At 39.1% G+C, this 21294-nt stretch overlaps 1 protein-coding gene across 3 annotated transcripts in view; it reads right to left on the bottom strand.

Moving 5' to 3' along the window:
* sytl5 (synaptotagmin-like 5) overlaps positions 1-21294 on the bottom strand; it is a 51452-nt gene that overhangs the window by 25043 nt on the left and 5115 nt on the right. For all 3 annotated transcript variants that reach the window (XM_042495294.1, XM_042495297.1, XM_042495296.1), the window contains exons 2-3: positions 1597-1948; positions 1289-1504 (exon numbers count right to left, since the gene is read on the bottom strand). In XM_042495294.1, coding sequence (XP_042351228.1) covers positions 1289-1504; positions 1597-1715 — 335 coding nt within the window. In that variant the 5' untranslated portion in view covers positions 1716-1948. The remainder of the gene's footprint in view (positions 1-1288; positions 1505-1596; positions 1949-21294) is intronic.

Here is a 21294-nt window from a genome sequence, read left to right as displayed (position 1 = left end):
TAGTAAATTATTAAACACAACCTGACAAAGGCAGAAAATATAATTTTTTTTTTTTTAAATTCCCACATATTGATTTTACATTGAGTATGCTCAGAGGTCTGAAACCACAGTAGTGAATTTAATTTTCTTAGCTACTACTGCAGGCTACGAAAATAGTCTTCACCTCTGTAAATGAAGTTTTCCTCAGGCCTTTTCTTGAGTAAACTCAAATCAATGTGTTCTACGACTTTTCAGGACCTGCAGATACCCTGGAAGAAGAGACTGGTGCAAACTCTTTTTCAACTTTGCTTGAGTTTCAGTCGGTGATTTTCCGCATGCGAACTTTAGCTGTAAGCTACACGTGTAGGTGGAGAGCATAAACATTTGCATACTATGGGCAAGAGAGCAAGAGTTGAGAAAAGTATTACTTCTTGAAAAACTTCTTGTGGTCACAGATAATTCAGACCTGTGGGGGAGGAGGAGTTTGTATCTCTGTTATATCTGGGATTGATTTTTTTATTTTGTGTGCAGATGATTGAACCCACTGTTAATTGATTTTCACAAACAGGCAAAACTGATGTTTACATGTTATGATTCAGTTTGCTCCAAGCAGTTTATTGGAGCAGAGCTGTTAAGACCTCTTCTTTGTACAGAATGTATAAACAAACAGTATACAAAGTTGGTGCCACAGAAAAAGGTTTTAATTGCTCAAGTGGGGCTTTTAGGAGGCATTGGGTGAATTATTCTTTTAAAGGAAAAATTAAAATAACCTGTGTAATATCGCATTTGTAAAGAAAACTTTGCTTCTCTGCATGCCTCCACGGTAAATGAGGAATCCAAAAACTGAGAAAATTCTTGACATATTTAAGTCATGGGGGTCGGGGTTTAAAAACAGCAAAATTTTATCAAAACATCTGTTTATGATTTCTCAGACAACTGGTGTATTATAATCAGAGTCTCACTTATTCGGTCGTATATTCAGCACTTTCCAAACACAGGCATTTTTTGCTTTTAACGTACCTTCCCAATGCTGCTTGTAAACATATGTTTTGATATAGTTTTTCTCTTATTAAACATGGAGCCCTGTGACTTCAATTCATCCCCCCAAAAAATTCAGTTTTTGGATTCTTCATGGGAGAAAAATAAACTTTTCTTCCTGAATTGAACATAACATGGGGTGAGTAATTGATACAAGTATTCTTTTAAGCCCTGTAGAGGATGACAGACTGATGGAGACAGATGTGGTGTCATTAACCGTTGGTCTCTACACAGTGAGGTGTTTTGGTCACTGCGAGGCATCTGCACTTACAACATCTTGGCACAAACGTTACACCTCCACTGCCGCGCTTTGGGAGTTGTAACACGGCAGTCGCTGCAGATACGCAGCTGACACTCCTCGCAGAGATCTCCACGGTCGAAGATGAGGCCCAAACTCTTCAGGCAGCGAGCGCACTGTCGCTCCCCCAGCTCCTGGGGCCGACGGGAACCCTTTCGTTTGATCTCCAGCAGCTCATTCTTTAGCTTCCTGTAGGAAAGAAAGAAGAAAACATCGAGGGACATTAAGGAAACTCGGAGTGAGATGAGCTTGACTTCAAACGGTGATGCTAAAATCCTCACCGTATCCTCTTCTCCTCTCGTTTCCTCAATTTCTCATCTTTCTGCAGCACCTTAAGGATCATGTCTCTTTCATGTTCCAGCAGAAAGGAGAGGTTCAGATCCTCCCCAATCTGCTCCATTGGTCCTTCAGTCTACACTCGGCCGATTAAATCAGCCAAGCAAAGCTGTTGCATGGAGGAAGTCAGAAAGTACTACATTATGCTGCAACAAGCTCCTCTTTCTGTAATCTTCTAACGGTTGGGTTGTTGTGCTTTTAGTGCTGGCATAGTCTGAGGTTTGTCCCTCCAGTGTTTCTTCCTCTGATCTTCTGTTTCTCAGGGATTTTGATAAGACGGGACCACTCTCAGGAAGCCTAGACACATACACACACACACACACACACACACACACACACACACACACACACACACACACACACCACACACACACACAAGGGAAAGTCAGTTAAACATGGCTGACCTTAATAACTTGAGAAAAATGATTGTCAATAAAAGTCTGGGTTAAATTGCTTGTCTTTTAGCCAGTGTAGAAAACATTAATTAAAATAAGACAATGATTTACATTATTACAAGAAGAAGCACAAGTAATCGGTGGCCATTTGACAGCTCCGCAGCAGCATAACAACCTCCCAATTAGGCTCCAAGCCTGACATTCACAGCGCAACACCCACATTTCTCAGCTTCTATTAGCAGAGCTCTATCTGTCCCCCAAATTCATGACAAGACTTGTTCTAATTATCTGCACATGCATGCCAGTGCACACAGCCACATAACATTTTACTTGGCCCTACTGAACAAAGAGAATACCATTTTAGCTGTGCATGTGGCGTGGCTCTAGAGATGGAAATGTCTGTTGGTAAATGTCTCAGTTCAGTTCAATTTTAGTGAATTCACAAAAAAAGTTAAAAATACAACAACAATTCATGACATATAATGCAGATTTGAAATGGGACACCCTGATAAGCTTGCAAAAAGGGACCCTGACACAAAGTAAATAGTATTTAAAATGTCTAAACATTTTCTAGATTTTTTCTGATTGTTTTTTTTGCTGTATGCTTACTCCAATTTGGGGACATTTCTAGGGTTTTATGATGTTTCTCGAATTTTAGGACATTTTGTTTGCTGAATGTTAGGATATTTCTAGGATTTTAGGACATTTGGGCCTCTGTTGAGGGGTGCGGAGGGATCCACTACTGGCACTTTTTATGATAAACAAGCTCTGTTTTGATGCTATTTATGCACTCTGGCACCTTATTTATACTGAAAGTGCACAACCAATTCCCAGTCTGACGCACTATCAGGGGCCAGATTTGGCCCACAGGCCGTAAGTTGAGGATTACTGCTTGTAGACTGTTGTTGTCCCCAGTGTGCAGACACAAACATCTCGAGCAGTTTGGAGTTCAGTATCTTACTAAAAGATACCATGACATATGGACAGGAGAAGTCAAGGATCGAACCAACAGTACAATTCATGGCTCTATTATGAGCTATGGACGCTTTTCTTATGATAAATGGTCCATAGGGAACAGTGTAAAGCAGTTAGACATGTCACTTCTACTGTGGCTGAGCTGTGGTACCGCAAAGTGTCTCTGACTTCCTCTGGTGCCACTGTTACTCAAAAAAAAAAAAAAAAAAGATTTGATTTGGATGCTACACATTATCACACACAGACAAGATTCTCAATCTAGCTGCAGTGCCCGATCAAGTGAACTGTCATGAATAATCTAATTTGCACAAAAATGGCTTTCAACTATGAAGATCAGAAACTCATATATATATATGAGTTTATATGAAGCACTGAGGAGATGGACAAAATTCTGCCAGAGCTTGTGTAAATGAAATTGGGAAATAAAAATTGAATGGAGTGGAGGGATCTGCATAAGCCCACACCAGCCTCCTTCAGTCCTTATTAATTACCGTCTCTTTCATCCTCATCCTTTCTTCTCTCGCCTCTTCCCTTCACTTTACATGAATTAGCACTAATGAACCGACAGACATCATTTCAGACTCATTTGCAACCAAAGGCGCATCAAGACATCGGTGATTATAGCATTTTAAGCTGAACTGCAGCTGCATTGTAGCCAAAGAAGAGCTTTTCCGCTCACCTTTAAGACGTGAAGTGGGGATTTAATGGAGGAAATAATAAGAATTATAGACACCTTGGCAGTGAAAAGACTCAAGCAGATGAATACAGATATGCCTCACTCAATTATTCACTGACTGCAACTTTTCCTGGAACAAATATTGCAGTTGACACTAGCACGCTCTCTCAGGCACAGTGATGCTCTGAGCTAATGTCAGCATGATAAAATGCTCACAGTGACAACGCTAACATGCTGATGTTTACAATGTCATTATGTTATTTTAGCGTGTGAGCATGCTAACATTTGCAAATTAGCAGTAAACACAGTACAGCTGATGCTGAAGGGAATGACAGTGGTTTTGCAGCCTGGTCTCGCTGCTAGTCCCAAAAGAGTGTCCCGGTGATGACGTTTTTATGTTGGCAAACCCAGAAACTAATTTGGTAATGGATCCTGTGTCAAAAAGCCAATGAAATTTTTCCATTACATTTTGGTTTATTGCAGAAATAAGGACATTGATATCTACACAAGTGTTGAATGGATTTTTACCATATAAACTACTTTAAAAACATCCACCCACCTTTCTTTGTCAAGAGACTCAGGACCTGCAAGACCTGGATGAGACAGAGCTACAGTCAACTGATCCACTTCTGCAAACATTCACACAACAATATATATCCTCTACAATAAAAAAAAGGTGGGCATAAAAGTGCTCTGCAATGTATGGACTTAACTAAGAACAATGTAAATGTGCATTCAGTTGCCAATTTATTAGGTGCACCTAGCTTAAAGTAATGCAGTCTAAAACAACCTGTAATAAATCCTAATGTTACATTTGTGTTTAAACAGTTTTAGAGGTTTTGACTTTTTAAATATGGTTATTTGGTAGGGATGGGGAAAAAATGGATTCAACATAGTACCGTAATATTTTATGGAGCGATATTTTGTGGGACAATATAAACATTTGGTAGTCTACTTAATTGATGAAAACAACTGCTTTTTGGTTCACTAAATTTTTTTTTGCAATAAAAGGATTGAAATGAGATAAACGGACTTAATCTTATTAGATAAACTAGATTTTTACTAGACTTACTTTTTACTAGAACTTTCCTTTTGGGAATATAACTCGCAGTTAAAAATAGATAGTAAATCCCAGTATATCACAACATGTTTTCACAATACTTATGCATATTGCAAAACTTTGCATAAAAATGCAATAATTTTGTATCATGATCTTAAGTATGGTGATGATATTGTATTGTAGGGACATTTTGAAGCCACTCGGGATTAAATTAAGACCAATTTTACAAAGCCAAAAACAACAAAAAAAACCAAAATCAACCATAAACAAACATTTTTTACACAAAGTTCCAAACAACAGTAGCCAAAACGTTTATTGTAACATAAAACATTATATTTTTGTCTTGTGAAAAAAGTTAGATCTGGTTAGAATTGGGAAATACTAGGCATTTACTGTTTGTACTTGTTACTTATTTTTAAGAGGAGAGATAAAAATTGATGTTAGCAATTCAGAAAGACGTCAAAAAGAAAAGCGGTTCATAAAAACCTACTTCCAGTGTATTAGCATTTTTAAGACTTTGATTTAAATTTGATTTAAGACATTTTAATACCAATTAAGGCCTTATTTTTAGATCAATGACTTCAATCCTTTGAAAGACTTGCTTTGAAAGGATCAGCAGGAATGTTGGAAGAGGATGTAGTTTGTGGTGTTTTCAAAATTTTGTGTGCCCTCATTTATGTGAATGTGATGGACAAAATATACTGTAACAAACACCCCTCAATATAACACCGCAGCACAAAATCCAACCTAAAAAATGAGCGCAGAGATGAACAAACACTTTTAAAAAACAAATTCAATATATATTATTACCTGTAAGTAAGACTGCTGTATTAGACTGCATTTGTTTTAGCCAACTTTAATAAGCTGGCAGGTTTGTGTTGCATGTCAAGCAGGAAAAATGCAGATTATAACCAAACAGAACATTCTGGCAGCTGAGCAGCTGCGCCACATGACACTCCTGACATCCTGAGGTGACTTGTATTTGGTCAACAGCATCAGTGAAGCGAAACCAATATTTATCTGAGCCTCAACAATATTACAGCCGTGCTGTGAGAGCACAACAGTGTATCAGAGTCTGAAATGCGAGCTGCAGTGGGCGTGTGTCCCCAGCAGCCCTCCCTGTGTACACATTCCTGCTGCCGCTCTCTCTGCCCTGAGCAAACACGAGTCAGGAGACAGTTAAACTTTGGCTTCTAAGCAGAGCACACTCACTTCTCAGCTCTGCACTACTAACGCAGCACCAAGGAAAGCACAGATGACTCACAGTGCAGGGGAGGTTTTCATATTCACCATAATGCATGTCGTTCAAACACGTAATGATTGTTTGTCATCGAGTGTGTGCTCCGCTGGGCGACATCTGGCCACAAAGCCACATTGTGGTTTTTGTGTTTTGTAACTCTGTATGGCCTTTTACCACCAGCCAGTCTGGTGTTTCCTGCAGGTGGCCGGGCTTATTGACAGCAAAATCAATCTGCCAGTTAAAGACCACAGGTGTGCTGGCAGCAGCTGGGCCCCAGTTGGCAGAAAAGCAAAGTAGACATGGATGAGAAATGAACCTAAAAAACATTCATTACTGAACATTAGGGCTGGGCGATATGCAATTTTTCTCGGTAATATCTCGGCACACAGTATAAATAAACATTTTTCAATCTCCCCAAAAGCACTTAATTAATGCTAGAAATTGGAGACAGAATCAATAATTTTTCTTTTTTTCTTTAAAAAAAACCAACTAAATTCCCTCTTTGATGTGGCAATATTATAAGAATGACTATTGGTACTATGAAAAAATATTAACACAATTCCATTTTTGATCAGTAATCATTAGTAATGTAGATATAATGACTAAGTGGGCAAAGTATTAAATCAAGTAGAACTATCTGATAAGTTGAGAAAAGAACATCACTTTACAGTAACCTTTAAAATCAGGAAAAAACACAATTTATTCTATATCACAAAATAACAATATCCAATATCTAAAACGATATATACCCTCATATCTCGATATGATATAATGCCTTTATATCACTCAGCTCCTGAACATTGAGTGGACAGACAGAGGAACAAAAATATCAGGCCAAATATGAGCCTGAAGTCAGAAATCAAGGTCACACGATGTCCTCAAAACACCTTTATCACGTTCATCTCAGTCCTGGACTGTGTGTAATTCGATACTGGACTGTACTGAGAAGGAAAACCTTAATGCAAATAGTTTCAAAGGGTGTAACAGGGTTAGATGACTCATTTTATTTTATGTTCTGACATCGCAAAAGGGTTCCGGTTTGTACTCCAAATTATGTTTGGTTTCGGATGAAGCACTCTGCAAATAACAGCCCTGTGAGGCTTTAAAAAGTCAAAAGTCAGTTGGTATTGTATATTTTCATTCTCGTTTTCAAACCAACAAGTAATCGATCCGTCTGTGCAGCCGAAGCCTGGTATATCTTGTTCCTCCTCTAAAAACTATTAAAAACACATCAATGAGCCTCACTGATGGCTGGGTGACTTGTTCCTTCATTACAGTCAACATGGGCGATGTAGTTTTTAAATGAGTGAATCCCACAGACACTCTCCAGAGCATCAAGTCTGTGGCTGAAAACAGTCTCCAACAATAGCACTACTTTTTCATATTTGTGTAGGAAAACATCACTCCCCAAAATGTCTATAAGGAGGCAGTCTATCACCCTGTGTGATGTTGAATTTGTGAAGAAAAGTTGAAGTACAGATCAAGGCAGTGATAGATCAGCAGCTCTCATGTTCAGCGAGGAAAAATGACTGTTTTTGTCAAAGGGGCCTGGCTTTGAAGAGAGCATAAAAATGTGTCACTTTCAGTTCAGTTTAGTGGCATTTTGCTGTGAGGATTGCAGATTACAGCCAGCTGAAACTTGACCTGGTTAGAGTTTTGTCCGTTTTCATTGTTCACAGAAAAAAAAAGACTCATTAAATTCTGATTTCTACGTCTGAGCAGTTTTAAAACTTAAAAATAAAAAGGTTTAAGACATTTCAATACCAATTAAGGCCTTATTTCTTAATTAATTAATTTAATGCCTTATATGGGTTTTTAAGGATCCGCTGGAACCCCGTTATTATCTCAGTAAATATTTTCTTAACGAGTTCATGGGCTCAATTGCTGGTCTCTAGTCACTCGTCTCAAGTCTGCTTCAATATAGCACAATGTTCATTTTGTAAATTATGGTGCCATTTAAATTAAAATACACAATAAAGCCCCCGGTCGGTACCCTTTTCCAGAACAACCCCCAGAAACTCCAAGAAGGCCAGGTACTCTGAACTGCTGTTTGGTGCATAAGCACAAACAACAGTCGGAAACCTCCTCTAAGCAATTTGCAGTCACATCGAAGCAACACTCTCATTCACCAGCATCAATACAGTGGCACTCAGCTGAGGGTTCATGCATATCCCCACACCTGCCTGGCATCCCTCATTTTGGGCAACTGCAGAAATGTGTCTTTTGAGTCTGTAGTACAACGCACAGCCTGCTGCCGAAGTGACCTGCTTCTGCAGAAGCGAATAAAATTGAATGGATGGATAAAGCAGGATACGCTTTAGGTCGAAGCTACTTTGTGATTAACAAGTCACTACCACGATGACCTGTCATTTAGGATGGAGGCATTCTTTGCATCTAAAAGCCATGACCTTATTTTTTAGGTCAGTGTGGGTCAGTGTTAGTGTTTTTGAAGAACTCTGACCGTGTGTTTTGAAGCTGTGTTGCCTCACATTGTCATGTTCCCACCAAAAAAGATGCAGATGGACAAACCAAACTGACAGCAAGCCAGCACGTATGTTTTGCGTCTGCGTAAGAGGAAGTACCAGCAGGAGGTGGTCGTCTGTAATCGTGATTCAAAAAGGAAACCGGAAGACTGCCATGACGCTACTTAGCCTGTTAGCACATTAACAACAAGATCTAATGTTGAAAGAAGAAAGTATATTTACCGTGCAGCAGTGAACGACAACAGAAAACCGTCAGGAAAGGTTTCTGCTAAAGAGCTCAATGGTTAAAGAAAAACAATTTAAGCTTATAGAAATGTCAAACTTTAAGCTTCAAATAGTACTTCCACAAACCAGCGGATGACATCGCAGTGGCTACATGCACTTCCTTCAGTCTTTGGATATAGTCGATGGATGGAGCCCTAAATACAACTGTGCATTTTCCTCCGACTTCTCAACAACCCTGCAAACCATTTGGCTCATATTTCTCCTCTTGTTCACTCTTCAATCCTGAACTTCAGTATGATCTGAGCTGAAGGGCAGAAGCATCTAATCAGTGCAGGAGCTTTGAATGTATCACACAAACTGTCACTGTGTAAAAATGTTGATATCAAACCTTCCTGTGAGAGAGCAAAAGTGAGATGTACCAGGACATTTTATGGTGTATTTTTACAGAAATGTGGGCCACCCACATACTCTCTTTGAATCGAAAATTCATCATCTTCGACTTCAGCTTTAGCCTCGTTATTTCAGGGAGCGGCACCATGGAGTTTTTTTCTTTTTTTTTTGCCTTAACAATAGTGAATAAATCATACAGTTTCACCATGTATCAGCAGATTCTCCATCTCCTGGGAGGTTGAGGCTTTTCCAGATAATTTACCTATCTAGCATGTTCACTACCACACAGTGTTGACAGAGGTCTGGAGAGCATCGTGTCCAGATCATTAATAAACCATACAAATAGCCAGTTCCATGTAACAGACAGCTGCACGAGTGTTAGCCCTTGGTCCGTGTAATTTTCTCCAGGTTGAGAGTCTTTAATGCACCGTGGCTCTCCTCTTTAGTTTTAATGTATAACCACTGAAATCCCCCTGTGGCAACGAACAGGATGCTGCACGTTTTCCTCTTGAATCATTAATGTGAGACGGCAGTAGACAGTGATGATGAGTGGCAGAGAGCGTCTCTGGTGACCATTAAACTGCAGGTCACTTCAGTTCAGCCAGACCTCCTGAGCCAACACACACTCCCACAATAGCAGACACGCAGTAAGTGTAGAAAACATCAATTATTCATCAGCAAAGGTCAATAATGACATATCTCACAGTTGCCTACATCTGTGCCTTGACACACACCAGAGAATATAACATATAGTTATACCTCTCTGCTTTGGTATTTTTCTGCTATAACAAGCAGAGGCTGATTTCTGGACTCGAGATAGTTTAATCACCACCCAACATCCATTCATGCTGTGTTACCATAATTACCTGTTTACCACCGACTCATACAATATGCCCATTGCATCAACATTCAGATCACAACTTGAAAGCTCAAACACATCTGACTTGCTGCTTATTATTAGTGCTGGATGCCAAAAGTCTGCCATTCAAGGTAATAAAATGATAAATCAGGTGTTATTCAATGTTTTTCTTGTTGCCTATAAATAAAAAGAAAAAACAAACCAAAACCAACAAGCTGAGTAGGTGAACATTGAGTTAATCAGATATTTTTTCCTAAAACAGAGATGACACTGAACCGCAGCAGTAAAGTTGCAGGCTGAAAAGCCAAAACAATGAGCTGACAGATGCAAAAATGCAATAATTCTAAATGGGTTCATCATTACAGGTGACACATTACACAGCTATTTGATTGTTCGTTATGATATAAAATGCTGACTGATTTCACAGTTTAGATATTATAATGAGTTACTTTTACATTTCATCTCATGTTTAGTAAACATGGTTGAGTAAACTATATTAAAACTGTACTTTGCCAAACTCCTAGCTACTTCACAATGGAAATTAGGTCAAACTAATCAAAAAGCAGTTTAACCACATCTATCAATCATGGACATACAGCACCTGGTTTATATAGTGTATACTGATTTTTTATTGTTTTATGTTTTTTAATCTAATTTGTATTTTTGTAATATTTTATCCTTTTTTGGCAGATCATTTAATTTTTTTTTTAATTTTTCTTTTGCATTTTTTTTTTGTATTTCTGATGTGTGAATTTCCTCAGTGTGGAATGAATAAGTCTCATCTCATTTCATCCAAATGGATGGAGGAAATAGAGGTACAACGTAACTGACGCTGAATAAAGTGTAGGCGTGTTTGATTTTGGAACTAGGGCAGGTGAATCCGTAACTAAGCAGCCTGAGGATGTGTTTTAAGGAGACAGCAGGGTGTAAATGTTTGGGTGAAATCAGGAAAATGCTTATCTTTTAAGAAAATGTGTAGTATTTGATTGTTCAGTATTTGATGTTGGTTGCAAACCAGAGGACTCAAATAGCAGGCGGTTGTCATTAAGTGCCATACTGTCTGGTAAAAAAAACAACAACATCATGACAGTAAAATAAATAATGATGAATATGTTGTTTGTAATTACCTTTATAAACGACATGACTGACAGTAATTAACTACTGAAAAAGCTACTGAGATCTGAATATAGTTAAACTGCCACCTAGTTACTGCAAAATGTATTTCATTAGTGAATGAATTACACGCTGTCAACTGTTGCAACATCATGAGTAAGCACCAGAACCTGTTTCATTGTATTTTTAAACCTCTGTTGACAGCTAGAGATATTTTTTCAAGTCATGCAAAGATAAAATCATCCATATTAGATGAACCAAAACCGAAAGATGAGCAAAACGCCACCTTATTGCATTTTTTTTTCTATCTCTAAACATAAATCTTGAGGGAAAAAAGCAACCACTGCTTGCCCACTAGCTTCAGTGAAAGGTGAAATAACCCAAGACAGCAGAACAAACTGGACTTTGAAGCCATGCGGGGTGTTAAATGGCCTCCCTCCTTCATTCAAGGAGTTTCTCCAGGGGGAAATATCATGACAGTGACAGATGTAGTGATGATCAAAGCGCAGCAGCGCTCAGCAGACATAAAACTCAATTGCTTTTCTAAGTAAGAGTACGAGATGAAGCACAAAGCTCTCAAGATAGATCTCTTCACATAAAGCCCTGAGAGTCAGGACAATCAGATTTTCCAGCAGTCGACAACAGGGGACAGACTGAGAACACTCTTGATAAAGTGGAAAGCAAGCGGCTTTGTGTATTTTACAACAGACTCTGACAAAGATCCATATGGCCATTGTTGCACCTCAAAATGGGTTCTAGCTTGCACAGCTTATCTCAACTTAAAGGAAATGAAGCAAATAAGATTCACCCCACTCTATCTCAGCTGTGTATCTCTCTGCATTTAATCCACTTCCTGAGATCGGATGTGGGAACTGTGCTCACAGCGAGGTGAAATCAATGGACGGCCCTCGTCTTCACACAGAGAGCTGGAGAAGAGATCTGGCACGGCTGGAGGAGACTGGAGAGGTTTCTGGGAACACCAGGACCGAGGAGGCGGCACGTTTAATGATACATGACGTGTTTGTCCGTGTGGAAAGTATCCCTGCATGTGTGTGTACTTTTCACTGAAGAGGTGACCTTTCTGTATGTCTCTCTCTTTTTCTGTCTCTTGCTTTGTCGCTCTCTGAGAAACACACACACACACACACACACACACACAACACCTCAGGGCAGATAACGTATCCGCACCACTGCAGTGCACTAATAACCCCTTCTCTCAGCCTGGAGACCTGTGAGACACACTGTCCGTGTCACTGCCAATCAAGCCAGGACCTGTCTGCAAACGCTCCTGTTTATCCTCTGGACTCGTGCGTGTCAGTAACGCTGCTGAAACTGAGCGTCCATCACGGTTTGTCAATCAGAATCCAATTTGAAAGCCGTAATTACTTGGCCGACTCAAAGGTAATGAAGCAACTTCAGGCAGCGATAAGAATAACTCACCTCCGTCAAGCCTGACACTCTTCATAATGGTGACTGGCATTCTTTCCTCGACAGATTTGGCCTTTTTTGTCTCTGATTATCAGTCTACAGGGAGAGTGGAGATGTTAAACTGCAGCTATAGGCCTGGACTGAATAGTTAAATAATGTTGACATTCAAATCCTCAACCTACATTTGAATTCTGCACAGCTTTTTTGTGTATTTAAACCTGGTGTTGCTGCCCAGTTGCACACAGACCAAACTGACATTAAAGAGCTCGTGGCAATCATGGCAGACTGTTCTTCGGCCAAAAAGTTGCATTTGAACACAACACAAAAAATACAATCAATGGCTAAATACCACATACATTCTGTACCTGCGTGATCATAACGTACCATAGCAGCAGGGAGCGATAGTCTGTATTCGCCCTTAAAAAAGGGAAACTGGAAGACTGTCAGGATGTATTCAAGACACTAATAAATAAAACAACAAATTGAATGAACAAATAATATTTACTGTGCACTAGCAAACATATAAAGACAAAAACAATTATCATAATAATCATAATAATCATTTCTGTTAGAGAGCTCAATAGAGTGCCCCAGGAATGAGTCCTAAAACCATGAGATGAATTTGCAAATTTGCACTCCCACCTCCCTCGTCTTGAAGTCAGTGCTCTTTCTGAATGGGTTTTTGGTTAGATGCCTAAAATAATGTCTGGTCAAGCTTAAAAGACTTTAATGTTTTGTTCAACATAACATATGTAGGTAAAATATCCCTCTCGTGTTTTATTTGCCTTAAAAAAGAGACTACAGAATGTTACTACGGGATATTAAGTCATCACCACTGACTTGGTGCGGTTTGTTTATAGCATAATACATTTTTTTTATATCAGGCAAAGTAAAAGACACTTTCTTTGCACATATTGCAGACTGCCTTCCCTGGTGTTGGTTGAGTGTAATACACACACTTTCTAATTAATTCATTTTATCGGAGATCAGTGATACAGATAATTGGCAAAATGCCAAATATCGGCCTTGATAATAAAAATAATCTGTCCATCCTACTAAAACAATCTGGTTTATGCTACAGTAGCAGCAGATATCCCGACTGGGTTAGACTTGGTGGTGTAGCTTTAGACTAACAGCACCATAAATTGCATTTATTCATTAATAAAGAACTTAATTGAACATAAAAAGACTAACTCTTTTAATCTGATGAATCACCTTATACAAAATGAGGATTTTGTTTGAGGCTTTTACAGTTTTTGGTTTTTTTTAGCTGATGACGCCATGAAATACAACAACAGACATTCAAAGCTTCGTTTGAAAACTTCAATAGAAGCTTTTAATTTAAAAAAAAAAACAAAAAAACTAACATTCAGTACAGCTCGAGCTGAGAGAAAGATCCAGCAGAACAGCAGCCAATCCTTTCATCTCTAAACTGGCTGTCTACATTTTTTCAGAGAAGGTCGACTTTGAAACAAACTATTCGTGTTTCTGAAGGCAAAAGTGTTCAGTCTCTTTGAACAGCCTCACTAGAAGCCACAAGATGAAAAGCCGACCGTCACAGAGAGGGGCGAGACACGATAATCGCTCAAATGGGGATAACATCGCACACTTTTTGACAGTCTCTCTCCTGAAAGGCATTCACGGTGTCACACTCATTTGTTGACACAAAAAGTGACAAAAAGTAGATGTGTGGAGAATAACAAAAAGAGATTTGAGTTCAAATCCAGCGTACTTTCTCACCCCCACACACCTGCACAATTGCTGCACAGTGGGTCGTCACTGTTGACGGATTCAGCTACAAAAACTGTGAGATGTGAAGTGTCAGTTTGCTTCAACTAAAGTGCTCACCCGATGGTTGAATAGTGTCTGAAACCCCCTCACCCTACATCTTTCCAGAGTTGGAGTTCAAGCAAGAACTGCATCCAGCAATTTTGTAACTTTTCAAAAATGGCATTCAAACATTCATGAAACTTCCTACAGAGACTGGGCTTTGAACTTTTCTCTAAAGTTTTTCATTCTTCACACATCTCACAGGTTTTAACAGATGACATCACATCAACCCAATCCTGACTTCCCTCCATTGGTTCCCTGTTCGTTTTAGAAGTGATATTAACATTTAACTGATCACTTTCAAGGCTCGTCTTGGTCTGGCTTCAAGCTACATAATAGAAATGTTGACCCTTTATGAGCCAGTTAGCAGCCTGAGATCCTCTGGTGGGCTCTTCTGGTTGTTCCAAAGCCGAAAGGTGACAGTGCCTTTGCCATCAGGGCCCCTCGGCTTTGGAAGACCTACCTGAGAAGATAAGGCTCGCAGAATCAGTGACTTCTTTTAAATCACTTCTTAAAACTCATTTTTATAGACTTGCTTTTATGTGATGTTGTCTTTTTATTTCTTTTTTATTATTTCATTATCTTTTCAATTTATATTTTAACTATTTTCTTTCCTTTTATCTGTGGTTTGATTGCTTTTTTTTCTGTTGTTTTTGGTCTATTTCTTTGTACAATTTTATATTGAATCAGACTGTTTGACTTTCTGTTGTTGTATCGCTGTCTATGTATGCCATTTCTGCTTTGTTTTGTTTGTCAAGGCATTCTGTAAACTCTGGTTTTAAAATCGCTATATAAATGAAGTTAGTATTATTATTATATATCACATCTACTTACATCAGTTTTTGCTTATACATGATCCCTTTTAAAAGACACATAGTCAAAAAGTGTGAGCTATCCCTGTTTTAACGATTATCTCGTCTCCACCCTCTCTTTGATGGCCGTCTTTTTACCTTCCACATAAGCTGTGGCCGTTCAAAAACACTGTACAAATTACTTCGTTTCATACTGGCACCTGCTGCTTCATCTAATTTTGACATGGGAAAAGTGCGGGTGGAGCAAACTGACACTCTGAGAAAATGGCTGAAATGTGTAGAAATCAAAACTGAAATGTTTCCTTTCAGCAGTGGTGGAGAGCACATTTATTTGAGTGCAGTTCTGTTTTGCACTCCAGTATTACACAAGTACTCAGAATGGTTAAAAAGTGATCTCAATATTTCCTCCTCCACTGCCTTTCAGAGTTGTTTTCATTATGTTACTTTTGGTTTGTGTCTGACCACCACTATTATTTGAAGTAACTCCTGCCCAACCACGACTAACACTTAAAATGCTGCCCTTACAGCCATGGGGCACACATGTCACAGCCACCGTAACATTACAAGTCTCACAGGAGCCGTCACTACTAATGACCTATCAGGCCTGCAGGCCTCCACAGCTTCCTGCAGGACTCAATGGAGCAGAAAATAGGAAAAACAAATGCACAGAGTTACTGCCCCTCAAAACCTTATCAGAGCTTCTCTCAACTGTCCTCTATTCAACTCCCCGCCCTGCTCCTTCCACCTTCACTGAACTCTCAAGCATCAGTCTTATCTGCATGCTGCCTCATTGTCCTCATATTGATGGGTTGTTTGTGTCATTTCACCCGCTAATTAAGAGGAAAGGGCAGCGTGGGCTCAGGAAAAGGCCGTCCTCCTCCAAACAGACCGGCAGGGAGGAAGCACAGAGCCAGAGACGGAAAATGGATGATTTGGTTTGGTCGTGTTGTGTTGTTGGGTGTGACTGGAGGAATAAAAGAGCACCAGGAAAAGAAGAGCAGAATTAAGGGGTGAAAGAGCAAGAAAGTTAAATCAGGTGTTCGTGATGACCTCAGTACGAGTTAAATGCTCTGACCTTGAAATCTTTTTATCCATCTGGAAGTGACAGCACACCTTAAAACCAAACGTGTGAGGAATACAAAAAAAAAGACTTTTCTCCACCTTGTATAGCAGATAAAACAGCAGCAGCACGCCGACCACTGCTGCATTCATTGTCTGTGAAAGTTGCTTTATTATCTAAAGCTGTGTTATAAAATATACTCATGGTAAAAAAAAAAAATAACCTGTTACGTTAAAATGGAACAAAGATAAAAAAAGGACCATTTCCTGAGCTGAAAGACAAAATCCTGACACAAAACAGAATTTCCAGTTTTTGCAGCCTTTTTATGTAATGCAGAGAATTTGAAGACTAACAAGCACCCCAGAAACAAATAACAATCACTCTAAAATCACTTGGCTAATTTGGGGTTAAGATTTGGATTTGAGAGCCTAAAATCATGCTAGCAGCTCTGATTTAGTCGCAATGGTGTTTTTAGCTGAATGCAAACATGCTCACAATGACTATACCACTGTTTAGCAGGCATAACAGTGTTCACCATCTCACTGTAGCTTGTAGCATGCTAACATTTGCTTATTAAAGCTGAAGCTGATGGGAACATTGTTACTTTTGCAGGTGTTCATAAAGTGCACAGATTCAAATTTAGTTTCAGTTGATGGTCGGATTACCAGCAACACAAAGCAGGCAACTGCCTTGAGGCCCCAGATGACCCGTATACCTGTATTTTGGGACAATAGGGTTAATTATCTCCACCAGGTGTTAGCCTGGTTAGCCTTACATAGCTGCTCCATTTAAAAACGTACACCTCAGCTGGGCGGTCAGAGACGTCAAAAGGGCGTGCACGACGTGGTCTGAGCCACCCTTCATGTCGGGACTGCCCTACGGCACAGCTCGACTCAACTGTCTCTGAACTGTTCTTTTTTGGTTTTTTGTTGACAAGACCAAAGTTGCAGATAACACCTGGTACCTTCTTAATCCCACTTTGGTCAAAGTTTGAACCAAGATTAGCCAATATGAGAAGCTGAAGTTAAAGAACCATCACTAGCGTCACTAGCGTTACATGGTACGTCCTGCACGAACATTTTTAAACAGTCAAGCTACCTCAAAGCCACGCTGAGGTCAATTGGCGGAGTGTGGACGTTCCTCTGTTTGACTCACAATGAGAGGATCCAGCAAGAAAACACACTTGTGAGTTTGTGTCATGTTGAAGATGATGCCACGGCAGTTTCAGGCTGCGTCACTATGACGATCAGCTAAGAATCCACATTGAGGGGGTACTCTCCACAGTGGAAAACGAATTGAAGAACCAAAGGTGAGTTGAGCTGAGCCGAACAAAGCTGGGAAAATGTGTTTTAGTATGTAACTCCTGCCTTGTCTGTGGAGATGATTCATCCTCTCTGCTGTAGTATTTAAATGAATCTAATGACAGGCAGCTGCACCCCTGAGAATATCCTTGCAAAGGATGAACTTGATTATACCAGCAAAGGAAAATCAGACAGTTGTCTTTATAAAAGAAAAAATAAGACCTCTGACACAAATTATCTCTCTTTGTAGCCCTGCACTGCACCAAAAATCTAACCTGCTATGACTCTTTTTCTTCTCTGTCCCCACCTGCAGTTTCCTCAGTGCATCCTCAAAAAAATCGGCCTGTTTCTCAATGTGATAAATGACACGCAGGACAAGAGCTTTCTGTGTGACCAGTGACGGAGGTGCCAAACACAAGCTTCTCCCTCAGTCATCAGCATGAATCTACTCTTCCCATTGCTATGGTGTGAAATTTCTTCTGCCAGAAACAGCAGTGAAACAGTCCAGATTTCAAGCCACAGTCTGCCGTCTACGCCTCAGATCTGGCAATGTTTTGTCTTCTGCTGAAAACTGTGAGACGGTTCAAGAGAAAGCAGTCTGGTTGTTGGATAAACATGCACATATTCAGTGCAGAGTATCTAGAATCTCTCTAAAAAAAAAAAAGATGTAGTGAGCAGATCTGTCAAAGATTACCAGCAGATAAAGCTAAGATTTTAAAAACAAAGGTGCAATGTTTACATGCATCATTCAGGAAAAAATGCCCCCACAGCAAAACCCTTTTGTTTTCCCCCATGTTAAAGATTTCCATGTTGTTACTATGAGCACTTAAAGAACAAGAGATGAGAGGTTTTTAGATCGAGGCTGGATCTCATTAACCCAGTTTCCGTCGTGGCCTCAGTGCTGCTTCTTCACAGAGAGAAAAGAGAGAGACGTTCGGGTTATAAACAGCTCCCTCTTCTTTCACCGACGTGGCTGAATATTTCATAGCACTCATTCCTGTTTAAATGCTGCTTGCCTGCCACATTTTTACTGCACTTTGTCTTCTCGATGCACTACCGGCTAATGGAGAGAAGGGAATCCTTGAGAGTGCTCATGTGTGTACACAGCAGCGTTACCATGAATCAGAAGTGCATGTGTAATTTAAATCTGAGTGGACGCTAATGGATTATGATTTTCTTTTAAGATTAGCCCTGTGTCATTTCAGGTTTATGGCACTGTATGTGGGACCATTAGAGTAACAACAAAGAGACGGAATACACAATGAAATTCAGTGTTTGGAGGACAGATAAGTGTCTGGGCTGGCTGAGCCTTTAGGACGGATCGATGAATAAAGATCTTGCAGGAAAGACAGTATTTGACAGGTGGGCTTCTGGTATCTTGTTTTCAACCATTTGTAGCCTGGATTGGCATCTTCAAGTATTTAAACCTTCAAAATCTGTGGAAATTTGTTTGCTTTCTTTTGAAAACGCAGGGGGAAAAAAGGCAATGAGGAACTTGGGAAGAAATGTTTTGCATACTGTGAGAAATTATTAGATTTTGAAAATTATTTTCAAAGAGGCAAAGAAAAATGTCCAAAAACTATGCATTTAATTATCATAGCTATATATTAAAAGTTGTTTTACTGAATTATTATTTTCTTTTTGTCTCAGATGTTTTTTTTTGTTTTTGTTAGGTGTTCCTATAATCTTATATTTTCATCTATTTCCGGTAATGTTCCTGTACTTTTTACTCTTTTTTGTTCAAATTTTTTGGTCAGAAGCCAATTTTCTTAGGTCTCAGAGAGTTAAAAGGATGCACCAAAGATCCACTTATCAATCTTTTTCCCTGCTGACCATAAACCAGACGAGATTATTTGCTGATGTTCATGTTGTTGAGTGAGTTTCAGGTGGTGTTGAGTTTTACGTGCGGGCTCTCAGCAACCCACACATTTCAAGAAAAATCCTGGCTGTGAGCCAAAACAACTGAATCTTTAAAATAAACAGCCCACAGGAACCAACATTTGGAGCTTACAACTTTTTGATGGAAAGGGCATCCTGACAATTACTGAATCTTCACGTACTCGTACTGCTCCAGCAACTTGCAATGAGCTGCTTCTTTGGTATCATTTTCTGATAACACCTCTTCCTAACATATACAAATAGAATTACCACCATGCAGCTGTATGTCTCCATGCACGGGTCAAGTTGCACTTACAGTTTACATCCTTGTCTGTGAAAACATGGTTGCTTCACACACATCTTCAACCCTGCAGCACAGAAGATCTTTACAATCAGCAGTTTCAAGATAAGTTTCACTAATTCAGTATCAGACCGAATGTCTCCCCTTCTGTTCCTGAGTTATAGCGTTAAATAATGTTAAGTGTTTTTTCAGAACATTATGATGTTACAATGAAGTTGACCTTTTATCTTTTTGATATAAAATGTCATAACTTCATAATTTTATCCAATTGTGTGAAATTTTGTCGTAATTAGCATATAAATTCTTGAGTTATGGCCAAAAACATGTTTTGTGAGGTAACAGTGTAATTAATTAAAGAATAATTTGACATTTTTGGAAATAAACTTATATACTTTCTTGGAGTTCAATGGGAAGATCAATACCACACTCTCATCTGCCTGTTAAATATGAGGCTGACACCAGCAGTCGATTCGCTTATTTTAGCATAAAGACTTCAATCATGGGGAAACAGCTAACCTGATTTGGTCCAAAAGGGACAAAATTCACCAACCAGCACATCGTAAGCTCCCTAACTAACACTTTATATCTTCAAGTGTATAAATGACAATTTGCCTTTTGTATGTGCTTTGTGTAGCTTCTTGAATGCAATGAGTACAGACTCAGACAACAACAAACAAATTCAAACTAAAAATGCCCCTCGGCTGTTTTAAAATCACTTTAAACCACAGCCTCAAGTGTCTTATTACTGAACTCTACCAGAGGAAATAAAACGGCCAATTACAGGTGAGCTGTTTTCTGGAACAGTTTGTACAGACTCAGTTAACCCACAGTGAATACAGACATTTCAATGTGAACTTTGCCCTTTTTTAACATATGTGGGCGAGGCTGACAAGAAATTCTCTTGAAACTAATGATTAATGCTCAAGATTATGTGATTAAAAAGTTAACGACACAGAGAGCCACATTTTAATCCTGCACCTGTGAGTCTCCACCTGTGGTGACATCATAATGAATGTGACCTTTGACCTTAAATTGATAAGAGCGCTAAAGTGTCGTCTGATACCTCAATAGCAGTTAAACATGACTCTACCTCCATGAACTTAACCGTATAATAGCTTTTCGCTGACTGCACTTTATCATCTCTCCATACGACACTGAGTTAATAGACTAGCACTTAGACTTAATTAATCAGCAGTTATAATCCCATAATTTATTTATTATATTTCAACTGTGCAATAGTGACTTAATGATACAATAATTATTCACAATATGGTCTTAATAATTGGTGCAATAATTCAACTGCCGCACAGCTTTTTGCTATTATTCAACTGCGCGATACCCCAAGTATCTTATTTTATTCTCACCAACACTACTCTTGAATGTATATCTAACATAACACACATTGTACATATTCTTATTTCTATTTGAGTATATATTGTGTAGTACATTGTATTTAGTGACATAATGTGGATATTTTTATGTTTCTAAAAATTAACATATTAGTTCTATGCATTGCAATGTAGCGTAATGCACATATTTCTATATTTTTTACATTTACATTTACTTTTTTGCATACATAGTTTATATTCTACATATTTTACATACTGGTGTTAAACA

The sequence above is a fragment of the Plectropomus leopardus genome, chromosome 10 (genome assembly GCF_008729295.1).
Source record: "Plectropomus leopardus isolate mb chromosome 10, YSFRI_Pleo_2.0, whole genome shotgun sequence".
Taxonomy (NCBI): Eukaryota; Metazoa; Chordata; class Actinopteri; order Perciformes; family Serranidae; genus Plectropomus; species Plectropomus leopardus.
The sequence above is the reverse complement of the archived record's forward strand: the minus strand, read 5'-3'. Positions and strand labels throughout refer to the sequence as shown.